This window comes from Sus scrofa, chromosome 2 (assembly GCF_000003025.6).
Source record: "Sus scrofa isolate TJ Tabasco breed Duroc chromosome 2, Sscrofa11.1, whole genome shotgun sequence".
NCBI classification, from domain to species: Eukaryota; Metazoa; Chordata; class Mammalia; order Artiodactyla; family Suidae; genus Sus; species Sus scrofa.
Genome location: NC_010444.4, coordinates 74,518,822 through 74,530,327, shown reverse-complemented (window position 1 = coordinate 74,530,327; position 11,506 = coordinate 74,518,822). Strand labels below are relative to the sequence as shown.

Genomic DNA, 11,506 nt, shown 5'->3' with positions numbered 1-11,506 from the left:
GTTCCCTCTGTGGCAGTGCGGGTTCAATCCCTATCCTGGCAGCATGGGATAAGGATCTGGTGTTGCCACAGCTGTGGCATAGATCACAGCTGCAGCTCAGATTTGACCCCTGGCCTGAGAACTTCCATATGCCACAGGTGTGGCATAAAATAAAATAAATTCAGGGGTTCCCGTCATGGCGCAGTGGTTAACGAATCTGACTAGGAACCATGAGGTTGTGGGTTCCATCCCTGGCCTTGCTCAGTGGGTTAAGGATCTGGCGTTGCCGTGAGCTGTGGTGTGGGGTTGCAGACGCGGCTCGGATCTGGCGTTGCTGTGGCTCTGGCGTAGGCCAGCAGCTATGGTTCCAATTCGACCCCTAGCCTGGGAACCTCCATATGCCTCAAGAGCAGCCCAAGAAATGGCAAAAAGACAAAAAAAAAATTAAAAATAAAAATAAAACATTGAGCTTGTGGCAGTTTGTTACAGCAGCCATAGGACACTCAACTTTCTCAAGTAGCCCCTTCTCATCACTTTGTTACCCTGTTGTTTTGTCTTCAAATCACTTACCAGGACCTGAGTTTTTGTGTGACTGTGTTTATTGTCCATCAGTCCCACTACACAGGCAGTGATCTCCAGGGGGGCAGAAATCTTATGTCTTGTTCTCTGATGTGTCCCCAGTGACCAAGCACATCTCTGATACAGAGCAAACATTTGTAAAAGGAAGGGGGAGGCTAGGGAAGGGATGGCCTCTTTAGAAAGATGAACACAGGAGTTCCCGTCGTGGCGCAGTGGTTAACGAATCCGACTAGGAACCATGAAGTTGCGGGTTCGGTCCCTGCCCTTGCTCAGTGGGTTAACGATCCGGCGTTGCCGTGAGCTGTGGTGTAGGTCGCAGACGCGGCTTGGATCTCGCGTTGCTGTGGCGTAGGCCGGTGGCTACAGCTCTGATTCGACCCCTAGCCTGGGAACCTCCATATGCTGCGGGAGCGGCCCAAAAAATAGCAACAACAACAACAAAAGACAAAAAGACAAAAAAAAAAAAAAAAAAAGAAAGATGAACACAGAGGCAAGCAATAGGGAGACATAAGGGAGTAAATATGTGTGTAGGAGGGAAGACTGGCTGTAGTACAATGGGATCAGTGGCATCTCTGAAGCACCAGGATGCAGGTTCAACCCTTGGGCCTCCACAGTGGGTTAAGGATCCTTCATCGCCACAGCTGAGGAACAGATCGCAGCTGTGGCTCCCATTCAATCCCTAGCCCAGGAACTTCCACATGCTGCTGGTGTGGCATGGGAAATAACAAATAGGAGTTCCTGTTGTGGCTCAGTGGTAACGAATCCGACCAGTATCCATAAGGATGTGGGTTCGATCCCTGGCCCCACTCAGTGGGTTAAGGATCCAGCATTGCCATGAGTTGAGGTGTAGGTCGCAGACAATGCTGGGATCTGGCGTTGCTGTGGTGAAGGCCGGCTGTTGCAGCTCGGATTGGACCCCAGGCCTGGGAAGTCCATATGCCTCAGGTGCGGCCCTTAAAAAACCAAAAAGAGGAGTTCCTGTTGTGACGCAGCAGAAACGAATCTGACTAATAGCCTTGAGGTTTCAGGTTCCATCCCTGGCCTCCCTCAGTGGGTTAAGGATCTGGCATGGCTGTGAGCTGTGGTGTAGGTCGCAGACGCGGCTTGGATCCTGCGTTGCTGTGGCTGTGGTGTAGGCCAGCAGCTGTAGCTCCGACCTGACCCCTAGCCTGTGAACTATATGCCGCGGGTGCGGCGCTAGGAAGAAAACCAAAAAAACAAAAACGAAAACAGGGAATGCCGTGACCGGCAGCCCCATCGCCTCTAGGGGGCGCAACGCCTCCTTGAAATTTCAAATCCTGACCAACGCCGGAACCTCTGATGAGCGCCCCCAGGGTTGCAACCAGGGAGGGAAGACCGAGGGACTCGGATGTTGACAGGCGGAAGCTGGAGCCAATGATAAAGGCAAGCTGTATATGCTGCAGCCAATAACAGCGGCTGAAGGAGTGGCGTAAGCGGAAATACAAAGGACAGACGGTCGGGAAAGTTCGATAAGCACCGAGCCTAACCAGTACTCTCGTGCTTGTGAGAAGACTAGGAGGCAAAGATGTCGGAGCGAAAAGTTTTAAACGTAAGTGTTGGGCGACTAAGGCTTTCCACCAGTGGTGGGACCTCTCGTAGCCAACGGAAGTGGGCTAATTATACTCTTCTAGTGGGACCTTTGCCTTCTTCCCAACGGTCTGCACACTCCTCCCAATCACCTTCCGCGGAGGGTGGGCCTTCAGCTAAACCTCATCCTGGAGCCTGGAGTGTACCCCATCACCTTTGGGGGCGGAGCTTGGGCGTATTTACCAGATCTCTTCTCCTGATTGGATCTTCTGAAGGGAATTATCCAATCACTTTCCTTGGGGCGGAGCTATTTTAAAATCGTGGTATTTCAGCTCTAAGCACCGCCGGCAGGGGGTCTATTTTAGCCAGTTCTGATCTTTGGGAAGGGTTAGGCTTATCTAAATTCAGCGTGCGGCTGGAGACCTTTCCAGTTGCCTTAAGTCTGCCAGCTCTTTTGGGGAAAAAAAAAATCATTCCCTAACAGAACTGGTGTGTGTGTTGAGGGGGGCGGGGTCTGGAAAGCAGCATTCAGCTTCTAGAGAAGAAAACTCCGGAATTCTGAGTCCCTGTCCCCCACCGTCTAAGAGGGTGTGTGCTCCCAGGTAAGGAGTGAGCTCACCGGCCTGGGAGTGTGTAAACCCAGGATGTCAGGAAGGAGTAGAGAAGAGACCTCCAGACTGATGGCTCCGAGCCCAGGTTTCCAAGGTCAGTTTGATGTCTCTTTCCCTAACTCGGTGCTCTAATCTTTTAAACACCTGTGGTAAGAATCCAGCCACTGGAGTTTCTGTTGCAGCTCAGCGGCTTAAGAACCCAGCTAGTGTGCATGAGGATGCGGGTTTGATCCCTGGCTTCACTCAGTGGGTTAAGGATCCGGCATTGCTGCAAGCTGCGGCGTAGATGAAGGATGCGGCACAGATCGCAGATACAGCTCTGATTTGGCAGCTGCAGCTAGGATTTGACCCTTAGCGCAGGAACCCCCATATGCTACAGGTTTGGCACTAAAAAAAAAAAGAAAGAAAGAAAAAGAAAAATCCAGCCCCAGTCACCTCACATTCCAGGACTTCATATGGGTGAAAGTTCTTCCATCCTGAGGATCTAGCTGGGAGGCCATCTATTCCCATAACTTTCTGGTAAATACTTGTGTTTGCCAGGTACTGCTCTAAGTGCCATATTCACGAAGTCCTTGCAGGTGAACAAGTTATCCCTCCATCAGATGAGGAAACTCAGGCCCAGAGAGATTATGTAATAGCCAGAGAGTGGTGGAGTCAAACCCAGTACCCCCAGCTCTGTAATGTGTGCTCTTAATCATGATACCAGTTTCCCCAAAGTCGTGTCCCTGGCTTTGCTTCTCACACTGTGTGACCTTGAGTAGCTGAAACCACCAGGATTCAGTTTCCTATGGGTACTCTGCTGTCTGTCTCAGGTCTTTGCAGGGATTGCATAAAACAAGGGATGTAAAGCTCTAAATAGTATGTGGCACCTCGTAAGTGCTCAGAGCTCAAAGTGCTTTATTTTCTGTTTATCCTGCGTGGTGATTTTTAAACATAATCCAAACTCACCTTCCCCACACTTTCCATCTCAGGCTCCTGTGCAGAAAGAGTTAATGCGACAGGCCTGAGGCTGCTGTCCTTAGAAAGGCCTGCTTGTGAGGAGTCCCCGTTGTGGCTCAGCAGTAGTGTACCCGACTAGTGTCCATGAGGTTGTAGGTTCGATCCCTTGCCCTGCTCAGTGAGTTAAAGATCCGGCGTTGCAGTGAGCTGTGGGGTAGGTTGCAGATGTGGCTTGGATCTGGCGTTGCTGTGGCTGTGGTATAGGCTGGCAGCTACAGCTCTGATTCGACCCATAGCCTGGGAACTTCGTATGCCCTGGGTGAGGCCCTAAAGAAAGAGAAAGACAGACCTGCTTCTGGAGTTCTCGTTGTGTCTTAGTGGGTTAAGAATCCGGCATAGGAGTTCCCATTGTGGCTCAGCGGGTTATGAACCTGACTAGTATCCATGAGGATGTGGGTTCGATCTCTGGTCTCACTCAGTGGGTTAAGGATCCAGTGTTGCCACAAGTTCTGATGTAGGTCACAGATGTGCCTCGAATCTGGTAATGCTGTAGCCATGGTATAGGCCTCAGCTGCAGCTCTGATTCAACCCCTAGCCTGGTACTTCCATATGCTGTAGGTGAGGCTATAAAAAGGAAAAACAACAACAACACTATAAGGCCTCCTTGCAATGTTGTACCTTGGCTGGCATCCAGGAACTTGAATTTCAGGGTGGTTCTCACTGTCCCTCGAAAAGGATGGCTCCATTAGCTTAAACCATTTGAACAAACCATGTGGTTATGCTGAGCATCTGCTCACCTCCTGGAGTCGTCATCCATGCTGGGCAGAGGTGCCTGCATGACAGTCCCCAGTGAAAACCCTGGATGCTGAGTCTCTATGAGCTTCCCCGGGAGACATTTCACACGTGTTGTCACAGTTCACCGCTGAGGGAATAACTCCGTCAGGAGAAACTGGGAGCTGTTTCCGGTCTCCCTGGGCCCCGCCCCACGTGCCTTTTCCCTTTGCTGGTTTTTCTCTGCATCCTTTTGCTGCAGTGAATAGTAGCTGTGAGCATATGTGTGTGCAGAGTCCTAGGAGTCTTCCTACCAAGTCATCGAAACTGGCAGTGGTCCTGGGGACCCAGACACAGCTCCCTGGGGCCCCTTCCCTTTGCCCTGCCCCTGCGTCTGAAAGCAACTCCACTGACACTTCTTCCTCCCCACAGAAATACTACCCACCTGACTTTGACCCGTCGAAGATCCCCAAGCTCAAGCTGCCCAAAGACCGGCAGTACGTGGTACGGCTAATGGCCCCCTTCAACATGAGGTGAGCATCCCCGCGGGACCCAGCGCCTGGCGTCCACAGAGAGCAGCCATCCCCAGTGCCCAGACCAAGGCACCAGTCCTGGCTCAGATGTGGACCCAGTGGGCCAGTGATCAGGCCAGACCTGGCTTTCCTGCCGTTCAGGATTAATCTCCCTGGCCACTTGGAGCTCCCAGCCAGTTCCTGCCTCAAGATCTGGATCACTGGTAGCAAAAGTGTGAGCACAGCACGGGCTCCTGGATATACGTTCACTTCCTCCAACGGCCCTGTCCCTTCTGCCCTAGCACCTTTGCCTGGGCTCTTCCCTCTGCCTGGAACACCCTTCCTTCTGCCCTCACATGGCTGGCTCTCGTTCACCTTTCAGGGCTTGGCCTAAACCTCACCCCCTCAGAGAGGCCCTCCTATCTCCAAGCCGTCCCCCTCCATCTCCCCCGCCCCTGTCCCCCAGTCCCCAGACCTGTCCTTCACACCTGATCGGAATCACGTTATCTTGCCGATTCGAAGCCCCACGGTTTTTCACATCCTAGCACATCTGCAGTGAAGTGGTGAGCAAAGACAGCTTTGTTGGTGAAACTCGGCACATGTTTCCATGCTGTCGGTCTCCTTCTTTTCTCTCTGTCCCTCCTTCCTTCATTTGTTTCCCTCAGCAGCCATTTATTGAGCATCTATGAGGCACCAGGGACACTGTGGGGATCAAGACTTGACCCCATGGCGCCCCAGTCTGGCGGGGAGTAGAGGAAGAGCTCAGGAGTATTCAGGAAGGGCCTATGTAGGGCCTATAAACTGTCCCGGGAGAGTGTGACTGGATGGTGGCAGGAAAGGGAGGGGACTTCACTGGGGCAGCGGGGAAATTTTGGGAGCAGTGCCTGCAGAACCAGGGTCTGAAAGGAGGGAGGGGGTCACAGGCTGTGGGTCTGGAGGTGGGACCAAGCTGGGTGTCTGTAGCTGGGCCGGGGGAGCCTGGGGGCTGAGTGGGAGGGACCAGAGGGGGGCAGGGTGCAGGAGCTCTGCCCCACTGCTTGCGTCATCCCTCCTGGCAGAGTCTTCCCACTGGAGGTCAGGATGCCCCATGAACACCAGGCTTGCTTCTGGGAGTATGTGACAGGCGAGTCTCACCTCTGGGTAGTCTGGGTGCTTCCCAAGAAGGTGACACTTGAACGGAGACCCAGACAGCTGTTAGTGAGAAGAGCACGCCTGCTCAGGGGAACCCGTACACGCGGTGGGGCAGGCTTCTGGGGAGGGAGTTCCCCATCCCTGGAGGTATGCAAGCCCCTGGAGGTATGCAAGCAGCCATCTGCCAGAATGCTAAAGCATCCTACTGGTAGGAACCAGGGTCCCGGAGATATGCTGTCTTAAGTCCCTGTCCTGTTGCACAGGTGTAAGACGTGTGGAGAATATATCTACAAGGGCAAAAAATTCAACGCCCGCAAAGAGACGGTGCAGAACGAGGCCTACCTGGGCCTACCCATCTTCCGCTTCTACATCAAGTGCACACGCTGCCTTGCAGAGATCACCTTCAAGGTAGGCCGGTCCTGGAGTTCCCGTCGTGGCTCCGTGGTTAACGAATCCGACCAGGAACCATGAGGTTGCGGGTTCGATCCCTGGCCTCACTCAGTGGGTTAAGGATCCAACGTTGCCGTGAGCTGTGGTATAGGTCGCAGAGGCAGCTTGGATCTTGAGTTGCTGTGGCTCTGGCGTAGGCTGGCAGCTACAGCTCCGATTAGACCCCTAGCCTGGGAACCTCCATATGCTGCGGATATGGCCCTAGGAAAAAAAAAAAATGCAAAAAAGACAAAAAAAAAAAAAAAAAAAAAAAGGTAGGCTGGTCCTGCCTCCTCTGGGGGTCACCACTCCTGTCCTCCCCACCCAGGGAAACTCTGCTTCACCTTCTCCCCAGGAAACAGCGCATGTTTGGGGCAAAGTTCACGACAGTGCTGGCTATAGAGGCGGAAAACTGGAAGCAACCTAAATGTGCAGCATCCGGGGGTTTGAGGGAGAAGCTGGTACGCCGTGGAATATCGCACAGCCGACAGCCATCACGTTTTCACTTTGTTGCCCCACGGGTGGTATTACAGATTTGGGGAAAAGAGGAAGAGAACTTACAGTTTCCTTGTCGCATATTTTCATACTGTTTGAGTACATTTTTTGCCAGAGGCTTTTTTCCTTCAGTTGAAAAGCAGAATTTAATTAAACAAAAAGTATACTTTTATGTATTATTAATTATGTATATGTGATCTCTATGCCATACAGTTCTCTCTCTTTTAAAATATATAATTCAGTGGTTTTTTAGCATGTTTCTAAGATACTAAGCTCTCTATCTAATTCCAGGACATTCTTATCACCCCCAAATTAAGCCCCATCCCCATCAGCAGTCACTCCTCACCCCTCTCCACAGTCCCTGACAACTGTGAATCCACTCTGTCTCTGCATTTGCTTATTCTGGACGTTTCCCATCCATGGAATCCCACACTGGGTGTCCTTCTGTGTCTGCTTCTCTCACTGAGTATCATGGTCTCCAGATCCGTTCACATCATAACAAGTGTCAGTGATTCTCTCCTTCTTTTTTTTGCTCTTTAGGGCTGCACCCATGGCATATGGAGGTTCCCAGGCCAGGGGTCCAGTCAGAGCTACAGCTACTGGCCTACACCACAGCCACAACAACTCGGGATCCAAGCCGTGTCTGTGACCTACACCACAGCTCATGACAACGCCGGATCCTTAACCCACTGAGTGAGGCCAGGGATCGAACCCACAACTTCATGGCTCCTAGTCGGATTCGTTTCCACTGCGCCATGACAGGAACTCCTCTCTCCTTTTTAAGGCTGAATAATATCCACTGTATGGATGGACCACATTTTGTTTAACTATTTGTCAGCTAATAGATATTTGGGTTGTCTCCAAAAATGATTTTTTTTTTTACCTGAATAGGAAGTATACGTATATTTGGAAATTATGAAAACACATGAATTTTTTAAAGACTAGAAAAACTATGGCAAAATTCATGAATTGGCCTTCCTGGTGAAGAATTTCAGCTGATTAAATAACTAGGATTGTATGTATATATATATACTTATATATGTCTATCAGTCTATGATAAAAACAGAGTTCAAACAGTACTGCAGGATTAACACTGAAAAATTAATTTACTCTTCCTGGAGTTCCCGTTGTGGCTTAGTGGAAACAAATCTGACTAGCATCCATGAAGATGCAGGTTCAATCCCTGGCCTCGCTCAATGAGTTAAGATCTGGTATTGCCATAACCTGTAATATAGGCCAGTGGCTATAGCTCCCATTTGACCCCTAGCTTGGGAACCTCCATATACCGTGGGTGCAGCCCTAAAAAGACAAAAAAAAAATTTAAAAATAAAAGATAACCATCCATGATTTACCATTCCTCTCTGCCCAGCCAGCCCCCATGAATAGAAACTTATAACAGGGAGTTCCTATTGTGGCGCATTGGAAATGAATCTGTTACCCATGATGATGTGAGTTCAATCACTGGCCTCGCTCAGTGGGTTAATGATTTGGTGTTCCCATGAGCTGTGATATAGGTCACAGATGTGGCTTGGATCCCGTGTTGCTATGACTGTGGTATAGGCTGGCAGCTACAGCTCTGATTGGACCCCTAGCCTGGGAACCTCCATATGCTGCATTTGTGGCCCTAAAAAGACAAAAAGAAAAAAAAACTAACAGTGGATCAGTGCTGTTAACCAAATTCCAGACATGATGCAGATTTCACTTTTCCCACTAATGTCACCTTTCTGTTCCAGGGTCTCGTCCAAGATAGCAGGTTACATTTTTCCTGTCCACTTTATACACGCAAATAGGAGCATGTGCTGTACACACTGGATGTGTAATTTATAGTCAAGGGGGAAGTGTTCAGTGCGCGTGCACACACGCATATGACAGAAAGGATGTGTGCGGAGCCCCAGAGACTTTTATTTACAAACATGTGGAGGGTGAAGGGCAGCAGGGAGGCAGTGGGCAGGTGGAGAAGGATCTGGAAGTCCACACTGGGGAGTCCAGGGTTTCTGGAGAAGGGGGCAGGAGCACTGGAAAGAAAGAACTGTAGTCATGCTTGAAGCAGTAAGACAAGAAAAAAAGGCTCTGTGTTAGGGGGAGTGAAATACGGGCAGAAGGTGTTCTAGGCTGCTGGCTGCTGTTCAGCAGAAGCTTCCAGTGCCCTGGGACGCAGGAGCTGATGTCTGCCCTTCCTCCCTCCCAGACAGACCCCGAAAACACAGACTACACCATGGAGCACGGAGCCACGCGGAACTTCCAGGCTGAGAAGCTCCTGGAGGAGGAGGAGAAGAGAGTGCAGAAGGAGCGGGAGGACGAGGAGCTGAACAACCCCATGAAGGTGAGCCGGGGGCCGCCTGTGCATGGGTGGGTGCTGATAGAGTCGGTGCCCCTTCCTGCCTCGGGCATCCAGGCAGGGTGATGGGGTAGGGAGTGTGGTCGGCGGAACTCTTAAGATGTTCCCAAGACCCCCCAGCTCCTGGTCACCTGCCCGCATTGTCCCAGGACTGTGTATTCCAGAAGCTTATTCCAGTGATCAAGTTATGTTAGATTAAACTGTGGTGCGGTCAACCTCTTGGGAGGGGAATTATCCAGATGGGCCCATTAATCTGGGTCTAGAGTCAGAGACAGAGGATGTCAGACATATGAGGGAGGGACATTGTAGAAGGGGCCGTGTGGCAGGGAACAGCAGGCAGCCCCTCTGAGCTGAGACCAGTCCCCAGTCAACATCCAGCAAGAAGGCAGCGCCCTCAGTTCCACAGCCAAAAGGAACTGAACTCGAGTTCCCGTTGTGGCTCAGTGGTTAACAAATCCGACTAGGAACCAGGAGGTCGCAGGTTTGATCCCTGGCCTTGCTCAGCGGGTTAAGGATCTGGCATTGCCATGAGCTGTGGTGTAGGTCACAGACGCGGCTCGGATCCTGCGTTGCTGTGGCTCTGGTGTAGACTGGCGATTGCAGCTCTGATTAAACCTCTAGCCTGGGAACCTCCGTATGCTGCAGGTGCAGCCCTAAAAAAGGCAAAAAAAAAAAGAAAAAGAAAAAAAAAGGAACTGAACTCTTCAGCCTGAATGAGCTCGGAAGAGGGCCCTTGACCCTTGATCTGAAGCTGGTGAGACCCTGCCAGAGAACCCAGCCTTGCCAGGCCAGACTCCCAACCCACAGAAACCGTGAGAGAGTGAATTTGTATTGTTTTAGTCCACTGGGCTGGTGGCAGATTGTTGCACAGCAAGAGAAAACCAATACGACGAGGCAGGAAGTTGGAAGTTCAGAACATAAGGAGCTTCCTGCCGCCGGCTGCCCTGCAGTTTCCTAAGGAGGTTCCCATGACTCACTAGACCAGTAGAGGGGTTAAGACTAGAAACACGGACGGAAAAGTTTTCTTGACCATTTCCTGGCTGTGTCACCTTGGCCAAGGCACTTGGTCTCATCTATAAAATGAGATCGAAATTGCACCCCCAGATACATGTGTGGTGAAGATTAAATGAGTTCATACACACACAACTCAGAATGGGGCCCGGCACGCTGGAATTCGTAAGTGCTGATGCTGTTATAGTTCTTCCTTAAAGGAGTTATTTTTATCTTTAACTGGAAATTTGTGTTGTTTTTCTCAGAAATAGTAGGCTGTCCACGTTCCGTCCCCTCTCCTTTCACCCCCACAATCCCCGTCTGTTCCTGGACCCTCATGCCTCTACCAGCCGTGTTTTCTGAGGAAGCCGAGTCAGAGCTGATCTGACTTTTTTAGTGGCCGTGCAGAGCCATAGGGAAGGAAATAGGCCTTAGAGACACAATTTTCTCTATTCCCGGAGCTGCCTCAGGGCTGTCCATGTGCAACTCTACTTCCTGCTACACTGGCCAGCACAGGGGTATTACTCTGGTATTGGTTAACTGTCACTGTGTAACAAGTTGCCCCCAAACTTTGTGACTTCAAGCATTTATTATCCCACAGTTTCTGAGAGTCAGGCATCCAGGAGCAGCTTAGCTGGATGATCCTATCTTGGGGTCCTTCATGAGATCACATTGAAGCTGTGAGCGGGGGCTGCCTCATCTGAAGGCTCAACTGGGGCTGGAGGAGCCACCTCCAGAATGGCTCCCACATGTGGCTCTTGGCTGGAGGCCTCAGTTCCTCTCCACAGGGGCCTTTCCACAGTGCTCCTCGAGCCTCCTCACAACATGGGGGTTCCCCCCACCCCAGTAAAAGTGCTAGAGAAAACAAGGAGGAACCCAGGGCCTTTTATGACCTGCCTCAGAAGTGACACACTGTCATTGGTCTGTTCAGAAGTGAGTCCCTAAACCTTCCTGCCCTCATGGGGAAGGGCAATGGGCTCCACCTTTGGAAGGAAGGAGTATGAAAGAATTTGTGGGGAGTTCCTGTCATGGCTCAACAGAAATGAATCCAGCCAGTACCCATGAGGTTGCAGGTTCGACCCCTGGCCTCGTTCAGTGGGATAAGGATCCCTGCTGCGAGCTATGGCTTAGGCCGGAAGCTGCAGCTCCGATTCAGCCCATAGGCTGGGAACTTCCATATGCCA

The 11,506-nt window shown here is 51.1% G+C and overlaps 1 protein-coding gene across 2 annotated transcripts in view; it reads left to right on the top strand.

Annotated features, from left to right (window-relative positions):
• The window catches only part of CCDC94 (coiled-coil domain containing 94), a 20,504-nt gene continuing 10,992 nt past the window's right edge, over positions 1,995–11,506 (top strand). For both annotated transcript variants that reach the window (XM_013994769.2, XM_003123059.6), the window contains exons 1-4: positions 1,995–2,128; positions 4,860–4,960; positions 6,334–6,478; positions 9,183–9,317. In XM_013994769.2, the coding sequence (XP_013850223.1) occupies positions 2,105–2,128; positions 4,860–4,960; positions 6,334–6,478; positions 9,183–9,317 (405 nt within the window). In that variant the 5' untranslated portion in view covers positions 1,995–2,104. The remainder of the gene's footprint in view (positions 2,129–4,859; positions 4,961–6,333; positions 6,479–9,182; positions 9,318–11,506) is intronic.